Source organism: Pleurodeles waltl, chromosome 2_2 (genome assembly GCF_031143425.1).
Source record: "Pleurodeles waltl isolate 20211129_DDA chromosome 2_2, aPleWal1.hap1.20221129, whole genome shotgun sequence".
Taxonomy (NCBI): domain Eukaryota; kingdom Metazoa; phylum Chordata; class Amphibia; order Caudata; family Salamandridae; genus Pleurodeles; species Pleurodeles waltl.
The window spans coordinates 507785541-507803757 of NC_090439.1; the positions used below are offsets into that span (position 1 = coordinate 507785541).

At 40.7% G+C, this 18217-nt stretch overlaps 1 protein-coding gene across 4 annotated transcripts in view; it reads left to right on the forward strand.

Moving 5' to 3' along the window:
- RBBP8 (RB binding protein 8, endonuclease) overlaps positions 1-18217 on the forward strand; it is a 382091-nt gene that overhangs the window by 306615 nt on the left and 57259 nt on the right. For all 4 annotated transcript variants that reach the window (XM_069220014.1, XM_069220013.1, XM_069220015.1 and 1 more), the window contains 3 exons: positions 3680-3771; positions 10139-10247; positions 13218-13391. In XM_069220014.1, the coding sequence (XP_069076115.1) occupies positions 3680-3771; positions 10139-10247; positions 13218-13391 (375 nt within the window). The remainder of the gene's footprint in view (positions 1-3679; positions 3772-10138; positions 10248-13217; positions 13392-18217) is intronic.

Here is an 18217-nt window from a genome sequence, read left to right on the forward strand (position 1 = left end):
TTGGCAAGCTGGAAACAGTAGTTTCTTTTGTCTTATTGCTGTGCTCAGGTTGCTTCCTTCTTACACTACAGCTGTTTCCCCTCAATCTTGTTGTTTATTTTCAGCTCTGAATCCTACAGTAGGACAAGTCCTTGAGCCACAGTTAGGGAAGGTTGCGCGAGATTGAATACCTGAATTCCTCTTTCGAGATGAAGCTTCAAACTTTGCCCCCAAAGGTGGCACAAGCTAGGAAATCGTAACCACTGAGGTCACATCTTTATTCTGTGACCTTCTTCTGAATCAACTTTTCCGATCAACACTTCTACCTACAGATTCCTCACATGTTGAATATCCCCAGACATCAGACTGGATCTGGAAATTTTAATACCTCTCCTGGACCGGTAGGGTGTGCTGGTTCAATTTCAGAGCCTGAACTGACACCATGATGAAATCACTGGAGACCTGCAGTGCCCACCCCTTTTTTATGCACACTTCCACACTGATTTAGAGCCTTCCTTTTTTTTTTTTAACAGATCTTTTTCTCACGTGTCAAATTTGAGTGCAGTGCTAGGGATGTCTTCCCTGAGGAACCCCTATCGAGAATGAAATCAACTTAATGGGCACATTTCGGACCCTCATGAAGTGAGTCTTTGGTGCTTGGAATCGGGCACGTCTCAAGGTCATGTGACAAGCATGGCCTCATGCATCCCAAGGCCATACACGATTACAGTGGCAAATGTTTTATGGCTCACACTGAACTTGGCACCACTCGCACCAGATCCTTTCCTTGGTCGAAGTCTTCGAAGAAAAAACAAAGGGAGCACAAGAAGACAGGCATGGGAGGTTCCTTTTCTAAGCAGCATTCCTTCTTTAAAGGTAAATCACTTTAACACTCACCACCTGTGGAATTTTCACTGGAACTGGTGGACTTAACTTCTCTCATTGAGCCTCTGCCGGCAGCATTGCTGGTGCAACCCTGCGGCCTAAACCATTCCATCAACCTCAGATGCCTTTCCTGATGCCACCTCATGCTTAGCCCCAGTGCTGGTTGCCAGTTTGACGTTCTTTATGCACACCATGATGGAGATGTTTAGGCTTGTAGCTGTCCCCTCTGGAGTGCCTGTTGGCACCATGGGACTTATTGGGGCTCATTTTGGATTTTCTGCCAGCTGTTCCTCCCTCACGACTGTTCATCCCACCATTCCACAGTAAATTTCCCCTATGCTGCCTGAAAGATTTCCGGTGCCAAGACCTTCACCAGTTGACCTTCCCTCGGCGCTGCCAATCCCAACAACAACACCCACGAGCTCTCCCTGCTGATCCTCTGCAACAAATTATGGACAGTACCTTTATGTGGCCATGATGCTGAAACGTTAAACCAATAATAGCCTATTTACAATACGTCTGCAAGATGGACACCCGTGGTTACATTTAGTTTTGGTATTGTAAGCATATGCCCACCATGTTTAAATGGCAACATATTTTCTTTTTTTTTCACTTGTATTGTTTTAATTGATCTTTCATATGTTGTTTAGTTTATGTATGTTTTATTGTTTTTATTGGCAGGGGGTGAAATCAAGAATGATTCAGTGGGTGGATAAATGGATGCAGGAGTGCAAAGATGAGTGACAGTGCATTTATGATGATGATGTTATTGGGTGACCAAACCCATCAGTGACACAGTGTGCTTTCATTCACAAGCCAGATCTTATGGGCATTGCTAATGCTCGTATAATGTATTTATTCAGTGGGTTGAATCAGAAAAATAATATTTAAGGTGGTGAAGAGTTAGTGTGCTCAGTGAAAGAGAGGCCCACATCTCTTTATTGCAGTTGCACATCTGTCCAAAAGCACTGCAAAATTAAGGGTTTCTCGCAGTTAAGGAATTTCAAACAGTTTGGGAAATACACTCCTTTCTCTGGTTAGCTTGTACAGCAGATGTGGTTGTTTTTAACCACTCCATATGTGAACAAAAAAGGTAAATTATGCCCAATTTGATTTTCTGCAGTTATTTTCACTCAACCCTAGTGCGTGGAATCCAAGGGTCTTCTCTGTATATTTCAGCCACTAAGTTTTTTTGATAGCTAAGATATGTTGTTGTTGATCACAAAGTCTTGTGTGGCTCATAATGAGGTGCCAGCTTCTATAGAAATCCTGTATGTCTTTACCTAAATAAGCTTTGTGTACATCACAGAGAACCTTGAATGTAATTCTGTCCCTGAGCGGCAGCCATTGACATACCTCTTGGCAGATAATATGTTTTCTCTGTAGGTAGACACACCTTCTGGAAGGTTTGTTGTTTTGTTGAGCCTGCCAAGAGTTGCATCCCTCAGTCTAATCCAATGTCTGCCTGTCAGCGGTATATTTGAGATGGATCCAATATATTCATTATTGTAGAATGCATGAGGTTAATTTGGGAACTTGCAGTGCTTTATCGGTTCCTAAAACTCTTTCTGCACTGACTTCTATTTGTTTGTTGAAATCACAAGCCCATTTATTATGGTGCCATTGGCCAAGAAGGCTCCTGGCAGGTGGTTGATTTTTGGTAGTTGGACTTACCCCAGCTCTCAAAGGAAATTACGTTCTCACAGAGCCAGGAAGGGAATTGGTTATGAGAACGTTTGTGAATATCTACAAACAAGTATGTTTCTGGTGTTTACAAACTTTTCAGGATGTTTGTTTCTTAGAATGCCCATTCTGCCCTTTAAAGCAGATTTACTACATGTGCTGATATGTGTGACTTGATAATTTTTTCAAGGGTGAATTTCAAATGTGTATTTACAACCTTAAAACTTGTACTTAATTCCAACTTGGATATACTACTGTTGTGGTGTTGAAATGGGTCCTGTGTGTTTTTGTTTATCTGCAGATGTTTATGAATTTTGGGGAACAAAAACTGCCCATTTAGATGTTGAGGAACTATGAATTTGTACTTGTTGTAAGGTCTAAATGCACAAAATATCTGTTTCATTTTCTCTGTGATCCATTGTACCATTTTATTTTATGAACTGCCAGTACCTTATCCCAAATGCTAGACAAACCAATTTCTAGTCTTAATGCCTGTATCAAGATGGTTTTTCTCTTTGTGCGAGAACATTTTGAGCAGCTTTCTATTTCGTGCAATATTTAGGATGTTGGTTTTGACTCCTAGGTTGTAATCGATGATGGCATGATGCTGTGCTAATGTACTCGGAAAAGTGATGGAGACTCCTTGCACCTCATTCAATTGTTTTTTTTGTTTTTTTGTAACTTGCCTACATTCAAAATAATTGTAGAAAAATAGTAACCGAAAGTAAATTCTGAGATAGTGATTCACTTTGTAATATATTCACTTTGTAATGCGGACAGTCAGTACTGCAACAGATTTCTACAGGACTCCATTTATGATTAGACATTGGAATGGTGATGTGAAAAGACATGGCCAAGCAAAAGGCATGAAACAACCAAAAACGAATATTTTTGTTGGCAATCAGATATACCCTTAACTTACAAAATAAGTCTATTGAGATGATTATCTTAGTAGGTCGGGGGAAATGTACTTCAATAGAAACTCGCAACAGGGCTTATATTTCTTTCAAGAAGTACACATATTCGAAAGATTTGAATATAAATTAGAAAGTAAAGTAATCTAATACATATCTTAATCATCTCCTACTGACTTTAAAATGGAAACTCAAATTTGTTTCTTTGATACTGTAAGGTAAACCTTCCTTGGAGAATATGCAGTGGAGTATAGATCCAGGCGCAGATCTTTCCCAGTATAAAATGGATGTAACCATGATTGATACTAAGGTACAGAAACTGTATATGTTCTTCACCATGGGTTTCACTGCATGTTTCTTAATGGATTTGTTGCTGCCCTTCCTACACTTTATGCACTCTTTTTGTTGTTGTAACTCTTTTACTAAGTGCTTCCCTAATCTATACATTCTTAAGAATGTCATGGCTGCTGAGTCCATTACCCTCAAGATTGTTCACTCCTTTCTTTTCACTTGTTTTGTGTCTGTTCTTTGGATTCTTTATGTGTCTTCATACAATAGTTGTATTGCCACACTCCCTTCTAGACATGCAAATGCTCTAAATATGTGTTTGGAAAATGTAATCTTAAATGTTTTGTTGGGAGTACCAAATATGTTTGAGCAACACGCATTCATCAGTAACGGTTAAAGTGCTCACAGTACTAGTGTGTAGGAATATATGTAAAGTTTCCAGGAGTTCCCCAGTGAGTGGACAGGGCTTGCTCACAATAGTCAATAAACGAGACACGACTTAAGGAGGAGTTCCACAGTAGGTTTTTAAATAGGAATTCTTTGCACTTTAAAAAGTGGAAAGTGCAGTTTTTGAGTTCTGCAATGTTATCCTAAGGGAAGAAAAATAAGTTCTGCATTCGGGTAGAGTATGAGGACTTATGGGACCAATCTCCAAGACTTAAGGTGAGTATTGGGCAAGGGTCAGGACCACACCAATGGGTCACTGCGGGTGGCACTGGGGCAGCTGGATGCAGAGGTGTAGTACGGCGTCGGGTGCCCAGTGTATTTCAATGGCGATCAGTCTCAGTCGAAAAAGGCTGCAGGCTCTGGCTAGGAGGCTAGGTGAGGTCAGCCAACAAGTAGGTTATAAACGTGGGTTGCTCGGGGACGTAGACGCACCTTTGGCCCTCTTCTCCACGGGTCAGGGGCGACAGGTGCAGAGGTGCCTTTTGGTGTCTGGTTTCTGTGTCTGGGAGCACTCACGTTTGAGGGGTCCTGTTGTCTTAGGCTGTAGACGTTGTTGGGGAGTCCAGGAGGGGTGAAAACACAGTGGACTCGAGCTCAGGAGAGCTGGGGGACTTCGTTGACACCAAAGGCCCACTTCCCCTCGGGCCAGAGGCGACGGGTGAAGTGGATGTTTTAGGTATCTGGTTTCTCTCACCACAGAGGCTGTGGGAGAGGTGGCCTGCCTGCAGAGGCTACAGGTGAGTTTGGGGAGTCCAGAAGGGAGGAACCCCTGATGGACTCGGACTCTGTGGAGCTGGGGAACCTGGTTAGCAACGGTGGTCCACTTCACCTTGGGTCGGAGACTGCGGGTGCAGTAGTGACTACAGGTATCAGGTTTTGGCAGTTCCAGAGGCTTCAAAGTCCCTTCTTTGGAGGTTTTCGGAGAACAGGTAAGCTGTTCATGGGAGGCTTTGGGTCTTTATTGAAGGCAGGCAGTCCTCCCGGGTTTCTGGAGTCACAGCTGCAGGATGAGTCGACTTTTGTGCAGATTTCGATGAGAGATGAGGACAGGCTGCAGGCTTGTAACAGGTCAGCTGCTTCTTTTCTCCTCTTCTGCTGTTTTGGCTCTTTGGTGTCCTTTGTCTTCTTAGGTCGTCAGAATCTGCTTCTCTGGTGCCAGGACTTCCCCTAAATACTGAATTTAGGGGTGTTCGGGCCTGTAGGTTAGTAGCCAATGGGCTACTGACCCAGAAGGTCACTACGTGTCCTGTGGGAAGTGGGCATAACCTTGTCCCAGAATTCCTAGGTGTGCCATCTCAAAGATGGCTACCTCTGAAAAATCGTGTCCACCTCGCAGTAGCCCGTCTTAGAGGTGGTACTAGCCTGGAGGTGGCAGGCATACCTGTCTAGCTAATTTTCCCACCTGTCCATGTGGCAAATGGGCTCGGGCGGGGGATGGCTTCCTCTCCTGTGAAGGGGAGCCAGATTTGCATTTCAAAGGCAGTAGCCCTTTGAGGCTTGCCACACTAGGAAGGTTAATCAGCAGGTCATTGTGTGACACCCTCTTCCCGGAAAGGCTTTTGTTCAGGACCCGCTTGGAGCGGAACGCACCCTATGCTCCAGAACAGTGCCACGGGTAGCAGGCTGGCAGAAACTGGTCAGCAAGCACACCGGAGGCTGGTAGGGTTATAGGGGGCACCTCTAAAGTGCCCTCTGGGTGCTTGTATTCGTAAATCCAACACTGGCATCAGTGTTGGTTCATCAATACGAGATGTTTGATTCCAAACATCCCTACCTTCTGTGAAGCCATCATGTAGCTGGGTAACTCGTATTGACCAGTGTCCAACACATGCATTTAAATTGGCTTCCCTGGTCATTTACTATGTCTGAGAATTCACAAAGACATAGAAGGGGCATACCTGCTCATGCATATATGCCCTTGCATGTAATATTATGCACCAAGCCTTAGGGCTGTAAGGCCTGCTAGAGAGGTGACTTACATATATTGCATGCAATGTTAGGAGACATGGCACATGCAGTTTTGTCTGCACCAATACACTCAGCCTGCCATGTGCTTGATAAGGGGTCCCCGAGGGTGACACAATTTGTGCTGCAGCCCTTAGGAACCCTCTCTAGTGCCCCAGGCCCTAGGTGCCAGGGATGCCATTTAATAGGGACTTACAGAAGTTGCTAAAGGTTTTGCCAATTGGGGATACAACTGTGCAGTTTTGGGAAAGAGATCTGGTACTGGGGGCCTGGTTATTAGCAGGAACCCAGTGCACCTTCAGTGGAAATCCCATCAGATACCAGGAAAACGTTGGGGTAACCATGTCAAAAAGAGGCACTTTCCTACACGTATGGTTCCAATGTCAGTCATTTACATTTTAATGTGCATTATTTCCCTGCCCAAATTAAAGATTTATGTTAACTCCTTTTGTTTTTAACAAAGTACATGTTGTAGTCATGTGTACCTTCTAATATTAGCAGTACACTGTTGTCAGTGGGAACCGTGTAATGCTTTCTGCTGTAAATAAATGGAGTACTATACCATCTATATTCCATCAGGATCAACCAGTTTACTTTAATGAACTGAAATATGCCTTTTTTCTACTCTCCATACCCAGTATCTATTTACATTCATGTAATTGTGACAAAAACTGAAAGAACCTCACATTTGAAAGTCATTCCTTGTTGCTACAAACCCTCACAACTTTGGTTCTTTGAAAAACAGTTTAGCCATACGAAAAGACTCCAAAAGGAGATAAAGTTTGGCACACCTCTAAATACGCAGTCTTACTGACTAACCTTAATTAGAACATTGGAACATTGGTAGAGGGCTTTTACTGGCCGGTAAAAGCCCGCTGCGCCAACATTCCAATGTTCGCTTTGTTCACAGCAACAGCTGTGAACAAAGCCTCACAGAGCCCGAGGGGATTTTAATCCCCTCGGGCTCCGTGAGGAATTTGTTTTATTTAATAGAACATTCTGCCCTGAGTGGCAGAATGTTCTAATAGCCTTAGAACCTACCGTAGCGGGCTCTACCGGCTATTAAAGGCCCTCTCCCTTTGTTAAAGGCCCTCGCCTTTGGCTCAGGCCTTTAACTCGGGAGCGGGCCTATAATAGCCGGTAGAGCCCGCAACGACGGGTTCTAAGGCTATATTAGAACATTGGAATCGTGGCAGCTCCATTGAAAACAATGGAGTGCTCCGGGCTTTTACTGGCCGGTAAAAGCCCAGAGCGCCAACATTCCAATCTTTCTTGTTCACAGCAACAGCTGTGCACAAAGCCTCACGGAGCCTGAGGGGATTTTAATCCCCTCTGGTTCTGTGAAGCCTTTGTTTTATTTATGAGAACATTCTGCCCTCTAATGGCAGAATGTTCTAATAGCCTTAGAACCCGCCGTAGCGGGCTCTACCGGCTATTAAAGGCCCTCTCCCTTGTTAAAGGCCCTCGCCTTCAGCTCGGGCCTTTAATAGCCGGTAGAGCTATAAGGCTATAAATCATTTAGGAACAACTCTTCAAGTTACGGTGAGTTCATGGATGGCAAATTGAAACTCATAGGAGCTTTAGGAATGCGATCCTCGACCAGAAAGCACTGCCACTTGGGCCTCCTTCACCTCGATATCTAAGGAGGATCTCTAAAGTAATAAAATCTCTGAATACTACGAACTGTTTCCAAGATGTAATCCCAGCCCAAATTATCAACTCAAAAGTACACCTCATTAAAAATATTTGGTGTCTTCTAATCAGTACTTCCATAGCGCAAAGCGTCTCAACAACTTCCTCAATAGTGAAAAAATCACTCCTATGCTTAAAAAAAAGCCCAGCTTAGATACTTGAAAATCCTCCAGTTACAAACCAATCACTAACCTACTATGACTCTGTAAAGTAATTTGACAAAGTGTCTCCATTCAACTGACCAAATGTGTTTTATGAAAACAATCTCCTTACTCCAAACAAGTATGGTTTCAGATCTAGATTTAGTACAGAGCCAGCTTCCTAGAAGGTTCTTAAATATCATCTATCGTAATATGGAGGCAACTCCTGCCTAGCATTTCTGCTGGAATGTTCAGCAGGTCTTATCGCCGTAAACTATGTCAGGCTATTAAAGATTCACCAACTCAGATTTGACTTTTGTCACCAAGTTGTAACTTGCCGTCAAGTTGTAACCTAGTTCTCATCATACCTCCACAATGGCAGCCACCTTGTAAGATCTGCAAATAATTGCTCATCGGGATCCAGCATCATCTACATTGAAGTTCAAGGCTCAATTCTGGCCCCACTACTTTTTAATCTCTTATCTTGAGCCTCATTCAGATGTATTCAAAGATTTGACATCCATATCAGCCAATAAGCAGATGACACTCAGCTTTATATGAAAACTTCTAGTCTAATCTAAAGGCCTACCTCTCCAAATTACATAGTTGAATGTCACATAATTTTCCCTTTATCAACTCACAAACTTTTTTTTTTAAATTAACTTTGCCTCAGCAACTTCACCACAGTAATTTAGTCATCTTCAGAATCCTTGGGCTTCGCTATTCATAATCCCTTTACCCAACTCGTCGCATCAACAAACTGGCCTGGTGTGCAAAGTTCTTTCACTTCTTGCTGTTTAAAAAGCAACAAAAATTCATCTTCCTCCTTTCCTGAGAACTCAGCCAGGCTTGCTCACATTCAGGAAGGTAATAAAATCCTTTCTGTTGCGGTTACACCAAAACATTACTGTTCATAAGTCTCTAGTTGAACCCTGAGCCCCACACCCCCAATGTCTCCCGATGTGCTAGCACTACATTATATCCCTAAAATGCTTCTTATTTCTCCCTGGTTAGCTTGTACAACGTCCTTCACACCTTTTATAGGTTATATAGGTTAAACTGCACTATCGAAAAGCATAAGTTCATATATAGAACCAATTGGGTCCCATTCACCAAAGGAAGGTTATTTAGTTTTTCCTCTATGCAAGTAAAGGGAATGACTTTTTCATGGGCTCGGGTTAAATTACTGTGATTTACAATGCAATTTATGTGACCTATTGTTAATAAGGGCTTTAGTTCAATTAGTTTTAGACAACAAACATCATTGTTTGCTTCAGCATTTGTTCGAGTTAATCTTTCCGATTTGACATTGCTTTGTAGTCTGTTACAGGGTAATTTATGTTCTTAGTGATCCAGGAGCTGTTTGCCTCCATCCTGGATTAACATGTATCGAAGACTTTAAATTATTGTTAATTTGGAAAAAAAAGACTAGTTCAGATGAACTCATTAACTTAGGACTGAATCACCTGTAGTATCATTTTTATCTGCAGTTGTTTTTTGAAAGAAGTCAAAGCGAAGTATAGTTTATTTTTTTATTTTAGATGTTACACAGTCCGTAATGTGTAAGAAATCCCTTGCAGCATCTGCATATACAACTGCTAAAACGCCAACAATAATTTATTCTGACAATTAAGAATACCTGGCACTAACTAGTTATGAGGAATAAAGAAGATTCTGTGTGGCATGCTCATTACCAGTATCCTAACAGTAACAAATAAATAGTTAATTCAGTTCTGAAAAAATGTGCTTTGATGATGTTTATAATAAAACAATTAAGCATTCCAATTGTTCTGCCTGGAATCTGCTGTAATAGCAGCCCGGTCCTGGTATTGTAAATCTGCTATTCTCTACAAATGCCTTGAGGGGCTTGTCTAACATGGTATTGAGTTCAAGTTCTTATACCTATTTATGCCATCTGCTGTCCAACTAGTCCCTTTTCTTTTTAGTCTCATGTTATCCAGTGTAATTATGATGTGTAAAACTAATTTTAGGTAACTTTGTCTATAAGGTTGATGTTGTATGTTTAACCAATCATCCCATGAAAGAATATTTTAAAATTGTCTAATTGGTAGGTACGTAATTCTTATAATGAATACTTTCCCAATATATCTTGCAAAGCTAATTCAATATGATTTGTATGTGTAGGAGGAAAATCATACAAAACCAGTAGGTGAAGACATGGATAACACCTACATTAATGAAAGTATGCTGTTCAGAGTGAGAAAACAAGAGACAATGGGAGAAGACTGTCCAGGTGTGTATTTTTCATGCTTGCTTATGTTTGTTTGAATCTTATTTATAATATTTCTTTGTAATCTGCATTAATAACGTATCCGTCCTGTTTGTTTGGTGTGCTTGGGGGCTTTGTTTTAGAAAGGATTAAAAGTTTTTATTAGACCTTCCAGCTTAGAATCACATAATTAGAGTTGCGACTGCCGGGAGTGTGATTCTTAATCAGAATAAAGCCAATATTAGAACTATCCTCTTACCTTAAACATGCTCTGGTCATTGGGGTTCTTGAACTTCACAGGAAACTAGTTTCTTGAACAAAGTAAGTTGTGAAATCCATATAGACTGAAAATCACCACTAAAACCTCATCTACATGTTTGTCGTGTTCAATTCAATTTGCTTTATTTTGGTCCTAGACCATAAAAGCAACATAATAAATATAGAATCTATAGCATATTCACAAAACACAATAGCTATATAAAACAATAATATCAGGATGCAGTGTATAAGCCTACAAAATACAATGCCCAAGCTCTCTGAGGACATCAGCTAAAAACTACAAACCACCCTCTGCAACTGTACAACTTCCTACCCAGTAGGCCATAAAATTCTCCAGGATGCACCCTAATGTAGCAGGGTCCGGTAGGTCTATTAATTGAAACTATCATGGCCTAAGGGAGCTAGAAGGGAAAGAATCTTCGTTCGTATAGGCCAGATACTCTCTAGAAATTTAGCAAGCAAAAATACAATAAAAGGGGTAGCATCAGACCTACAGGTTCTAAGGGCAGCCCACAGCTGGTCGATATCTAAAAAGCGACATAAGGAAACGATTCAGCGTCTATGCTGCTTGGTGCAACAGGGACAAACAGCAATAATTGTCAGTTTTGTCACTTCCTCTGCAAGCTGGGCAAATTTTACTGCCTTCAAGTGAACCCTTCCAGTTGGCAGTGAATATAGTAAGAGGAATGGAACCCGGTCTGAACCTTTTCAAAGGGGCTTTTGTAAAAGGAGGATCGATCTTGTCCATATAAGGCTCAAAGGAGGGGGAACTGCTTTATGTCTAGGAATTCTTTTGTTAAGAATCTCAGACATGAAGACTGATTCAGACTTCACCTTTTTAATGGAAGAGGACATGATAACTTTTGGATCTGACCAGTATTCTGACAAGCCCAGAGACTCAAGAGGCTGCCTCATATTTTAGCCAGGGTATAGTCACCCCTTCCATTTGTCAATCCAGGATATCTCGAAGACCCACCCCACACGGTTTCTACTTAATAGTAGACCAAATCCTGAGACAGTATATTATGGGTGTATAGCGAACTTTAAGAATGATAGATTGAATACCTAGGTCTTGTTTGAAAACTAGGGGGTTCTTTGGGGAAGTTTAAGAGCTGCCTTCAGGAATTTATTTTCTGCTACCTCAGTGCATCAATGTTGCTTTAACCCCAACATTCAGCTCCATAAGTTGCAGCCGCCACTGCTTGAGCTCTCCAAACTTCAAGAAGGGGGGAAACAGAGGGCAAACAAATATTGGAGTTGCAGCTGTCCTGTGGTTTAGCAGGAGCATACTTTTTGAGACCTGGGTATCCCACGTGTTGGAGCTGGATAAGCAGATTCCTAAATAAGCAAAATCAAGAACCCTCTGAAGTTCTACACCCTCCAGCCTTAAAGCCCTTGCCATAAACTTAAATTTACTTGCGTTAGTGGCCACACCGTTATTGGTACAAAAGAGTTTGAACCTTGACAGTAGGATCTTGATTCCTTTACGTGTCTTAGACACTGACAGAGTATCGTCTTCAAACAATAAAGCAGATATTTTCAAGCCCTTGAGAATGGGGAATTCATTGTCACAGTCCATAAGGAAGTCTACGCAGCCGCTGATAAAAAAAAAAAGGGTGGGGGAGCTGTGTGGGAGCTAAGTTGCAACCCTGCCGAACACCATTGTCGACTTTGATACGGTTGGTTGTTTTTCTGTTAGCTCCCTAACGAACCTGCACTAAATTGTGGGGGGGGGGGCAATTTATATTTTCTATAAGGGGGCTAGGGAGCCCTAAGGGTGCTCCAGAGTCTTTCTTTGGGAACCATCTCAAAGACCGATTTTAGGTCGACGATGTTGATATCGATCACTTTCCATATGATTAGTTAGAATCCGAAAACCTGGTCAATTGTGCTAATCTTAGAATGAAAACCTGCCTGGAATTGAGACAGAATCTGATCGTTAATCCAGGATAGGAGACATTCTAGGATTAGTTTGCAGAAGATTTTTTTTAACAGAATCTACAAGGCTTATTGGCCAGACGTTTGCTGGATCAGATTTAAGAGCTTTCCTAAAAACAGGAACAGTCGCCGAACCTTTCCGTGTTCATATTGTTAGTTGTGTCAGTGGGTGAAAAGCTAGCACCAGCTTTCCACAAAGCAGACATTTTGACTGTAAAAGAGTTACTTTTCAGTAGTTAAGATGTTACATTTCTTTTTGCTGTTTACATATAATTTTCATGTATGTTTTGCCAGTTGCCTCTATTCTGTATAGTTTACGAAATGTATTTCAACCATGATTCCCTGTGCTTCTTATAGCTCTCCATCTTACGGATGTAGAACTATTGCTTGTTGTCCTCTTACGGCATGACAGCATCAAACCTTGGGTATGTCATGCTTTTCTTTTTCCTTCAAAAAGCCAATTCCCTCTCGTGTACTGCATTTCCAGTATAAATACTGATGGACGCCTGAGTGCAGACAACCTCTGCTTTGGACGTGCATTTCAGGGTTTAGGCACAGGGCCTGACCTTTGAGCACAGATCAATTAACGATGTTTCATTGACAAATCCATATGCAGGCGGCTGACAGTCTAAGACTCGCCTCAATAAACTAATATTGCATAGAACAGTCCCTAAGAAGTACAGGTTTTCCATGAAGTAAGATGTACTGCAAATACTGAGCCACCAAATCACTTTCATTTTTTCCGACCAGTTACCTTTTTCTTCTGTTTTCCATTAGATGGCAGAAATGCAAATGATAGTCTAGAAGAAATGTTTGATCGAACAGCATATGGCGAGTATGAATCCTGTGTTGCAGAACAAAGCCCACCTGAAATGGGTTATCAGAGTGGTTGTGATGAAGAGGACGGGGAAGATCATGAACTGTCGCGGATGGAAAATCACAAAGTGAAAAGTGAGTTGAGATAATTGTACAGTTCCTCAAATGAGGAAATCAAGCTGATTTTCAAAATTTGAAGAGCTCTTTTCAGGTCTTAAATGCTTTCAGTCTTAGTAGGTTCCACTTATTCTTTGGGGATTTTAATAAGAGAATATTCAAGTATCAGGATCCCCATATGTCTAGTCACTTTTTATTGGAAAATAAGATTAGAGATGAATGATGGTTGAGATGAAGGGCGAACTAGGAGCTCCATTTTTCACAAATATTGTCTTATAAATAAAATTTGCTGGGGGTTTAAACATAAATAAACCAGAGTGGTTCAGTTATGTGTCATGCACACTGCATAACTTAATTGCATCATACTGCTCTTAACAGAGACTAGCAGTGAAAAGACACAGGCAGGGTAAATAGTTTGAACTGTCACCTTTTTTAACATGCAGACTTGGTTACATTGACTGGATACTTCCATGTGGTGCAGATGCACAGTGCAAAGCAGGTATAATTGCATTTAGGTACGTCTGTCTTAAGAATTACTAAGAGGCTAGATTTAAAGTTCCACATCAGGGTTATTTGGAGTTGAAACAAGTGAGTTTTTTAGTTTTGGTTTTAAGAGCACATGATTGGAGTTATTGCAGATGTCCAGTGACATCCTCTGGTTTTGCACTTATATCCTTATCAGAATGGGGAGTGGTGAGAGTTAATAACGGTTGAATTTTCTCTGGGTGGTTATGTGGAGTGGTGCAACGTATGTGTGCACAGAGGCTGCTAAATATTTATATGTAATTGATGCATTGAAGGCTGAACAATTATGGCATATAGAGTGAATCAATTAAATATTCCCAGTTAAGTAGTAACATATTTTCCTCCTCACCCCAAAAATGAAACTTAGATGTATTTTGAGCCTTTGGTGTTATTGGTTAGGCAGGTAGGCCATTGTGATGGGCATTGCCGCAGTTCTGGAACAAGGTGATTATTGTGCTGCTATTAGGGAGTAGATTTCCAGAGAAATTATGAACACTGTGTTTTTAATTACAGTTGGTAGAAGGTTGATTAGACTACGGCTACTATTTGAGTATTGTGGTATGTGTCTTATGTCATACTTAATTTCCTAACTGAAGTTTCAAAAGGGAATCTGTCTCCGAAGAAGGTGGATGGGACAATTATTTGCCTTAGTGGATTGGACATAAGACTATGATCTCAGTTTTGCAGCGGTTGAGTTTAAAGTTGCCTTGACCCACACAGGGCTCTTTTTTTCTTGAAGCCAGTGGATATGTTTGAGAATTGATTTTGGTCACCTGCAGCATTCATGTTCAGTTCTGTGTTGTTATCACAGATGCATAAGTGAAAGTTGGAGTATCTGAGAAGGGTCATGAAGGGTTTGACAAGGAAACTGAAGGGAGAGGGGTGTCAGCTGAGAAAGCACTTCTTCCGGCTGGCTTTAGGGAAGGAGAATCTTTTCGGTGGGAGTCTTCCTGATGGTGTTACAGCAATCTGAATTAGGACTAATCTATGACAATGATAGGTTCCTTTTCCAATGAGGGAACTGACAAGGGTTGGCCCTTCGTAGGTACACATGCCGGGAGCCATATATTTAGTGTTTTGATTTTCAACAGTTGACAATGAGTTTCTAGTCCCTCCACTTGATAGCACAGTATCTTCAGGTTGGAAACAGGATAGAGCATCTGAACTTGGCAAAACTGATTTACAAAACTGATGCAGCTGCACCTTCTCTGTTATCGACTGTATGATCAACATGCCCGAAAGTAATAATGCTGATTCTACCAGCGTCAGTGTTAAAAGCAATTCTCAAGTTATGCTTTTGATTTCACACAGTTGTTGAATAACGATGGGCGTTTAGCCCGTGTAGAAGATTGATGATGTCTTTTCTCCTCTGTTGTAGCAGCTCCTTGTAGTCTGAACTAATGTCACATATAAACCTATTCCTTGATCTGATTAATAATGGATACTTGTGCCTTATTCCTCTCCTGCTGAACTACTTGATAGTAATGTTCACTTGTATAGCCTTCATTTTCCTTCATGAGTATCCTTTATTTCCTTGTATCACGATTAATTTAAATATGTCCAGTAATTGCACTGTAGAGTATCCCTTTTAAATCCCTCTTCCCGCTTCCTCTTACTATTTACAGTGTGGGATCACTTTAGACCTTTGCCACTGTAAAGTATTCAGTCGGGAGTGATTCTCCATTCCAGCAACAGTCCTCCCAGAAAGAATCCATGGGCAGCGGTTCAGAGTTTAGGTAGCTTCATTCACCTTACTGAAGCATACAGCAACTGTAGACGTGAAACAGAGTCATTGTGTTTACCTTACGTTCTCTGTGCTATCATATGTTTGTAGATGCTATTTAGAGGGACCACATTGAGGGTCAGATGTACTAAGAATTAATTTGGTAAAAGTTATTGCAAATTACTCATCAACTTTTACTTAATCCATTCTGTGTTTGTGAACCAGCCTGTGTACTAATATGTCAGTTAGCAAAAACCCAATTCGTAGTTAATCACAATTCAATCTCTCATATGAATATTAATAAGGTAGGTCGCAATTTGTCACCTACTAAGAATCCCAGCCATCACAGGGATGGTGGCCTGGTGAGGTCAGCAGAACTCCATGTCTGTGACTTCTTTTAAATAAAGCATTTTTGTTGTTGAAATGCAACCCATTTTCCTTAAATGAAAACGAAAAGGTTAAGTAACTATTTTTTAAGAGTAGGCAGGGTCTATGACTGGCCCTTTCTAGTTTGAGAATAGATTAACACTACACTTGTGTAGTTAGTAAAATAGTAATGTTTTGCGACCAGGTTTTGGTTGCAGAACATTAATACAGCCTATTCCGAATTGGTACCTGAAAGGGACACCCTAAAACACACCTCTTCCAGATACCGATTCGGTATTCAGTCACAGACCCTAATTTGGATTAGATAACATTTTACCAAATCGCAGTTTAGGTTGCAAAGATAACAAAAAGCCTTTTGTGGTCACAAACAACATGATTCTTCAAATCTGACCTTTTGCAAGCACAAAAGAAGAGCTCTGTACATCTGGCCTTGTGTCTGTAGAGGCTGATCTCTGAAATCCTTCTACTGGATTCCATGCCAGCACTCTGGGCTGCCCTCAGGTTTAATTACTGCTTTTTAGTATATGGGAGCTTGCAATCCAGCCTGTCTATAATTTCCTTATTGCATTTTAGGAATGGTGTTGTTAGTTTACTGCAATAAAGAAATGGCATAGCTGCTTAACAGTAATAAGTTATTAGAGTTGAGTTCTGACATCATAATGCCTGCTGTCACAGCCAGGCAGGTCACTGAGCATCACTCTCAGCATGTTTCTACACAGCCTGGACCAGAACATTTCTGTTTTAATCTGATTTTTATATATTTAAAAAAAAATACGAATTGCTTCTTAGGATGTTTAATTTCATAGTACATTTTCTGCTTTAGTCTTCATGCCTACAATGACCATCGCTTATGGGTTTGCATGAAGGGTGATGGTGTAACCATGTATTATTAATAATAGAATACTCTCTGCTGTAAATTTGTGAGGATATTGAAAGTCACCTCTAAGTTCCATGACCTTATTAAGGAACTCTGCTTTCAGCAGAAATCCTCTATATGGTCATGGAACACCTCCGACTTGGAATATTCTAGTAATGTATGGCAGGAGTATTTTATCCCATGGGTAATCTTCCCGACATAATAGTTATGAAAGGAAATGCATGTGAAAGTAAGCAATTACACAATATCTACAATATGAAAGATCTTTGCATGCATGAGATGATTGGCATAAAGTTCTCTCTATGATTCTGGGCATCTATATTTCATTAGTTGAACGTGTAAGTAGCAACGCATCAGTTTTCATTAAGCTTCCCTTGCCTAATGCCCAATTTCCATGCTTGTGGTGTTAATGTTTTATTTTTTGCTTTCTGTCTTGGGACTATAAGCATCGTTTACATTTGACTTAAAGTTAAGTGGGGACGTTACAGTGTCAGGAGGCTTGTTACACTTGCAAACACTTAATTGTAATCACCAGTGACAAATGGTGGGAAGATTTCCCTCTTAAATCTCTGAATCATATAGGCCAGAACACCCTTGAACTGTATATTGTAAACATCATCAGTACTGACTCTACTTACTATTATATTTGAGTGTCTTTTCCTTTGTATTTGTTCACTAGAGGGCAGTACGTCTGTTAACTATTCTGTATCTTTTATTTGTGTTATGATATTCATTAATCATATGCTCCCATTCTGTTCATTACTGTGTCTCCCATTCCTTCAATCAGTGATGCTAAAAGAAACCTCCTGACTTCCTCAAACTGTGCCATGTTTGCTTTGTCTTGTACTCTCTTCATTTGCCATTTATTGAGCTTCTTGGTTTTTTTTTTATGATTGTTTTCGTATCCTTTTTTGTCCATAAATAAATTACCTATTTGGATGTTAAATAGTTCCATGTTCGTACATTATCTTCTTAATTCTGATGTTGCATCCTCCTACTTTATATCCCTTTCTTTCTGCCACATATATCTTCATAGTAACTCATTACTGTACATGAGAGCGATTGAATGAAATGGGATCTAAAGTTGTGTCAGGATTGTGGTTGTCAGGAAATTTAGTTATTTGTTTATCCATAACCTTTGCAACATTAAATCATTCTGTCTCGCATCTTTATTAAACATTTTTCTTCACGTTCTTTGTGCTAGTCGACAGGACAATATTATTCTGACACATGACATGCTTTTTTTTTATCTCTGTTACTGCCCTAGTCATGTCCATAATGAGTTATAGCCTTCAGTATACTATATTCTTAAGGGCACTTGACAAGGAGTAA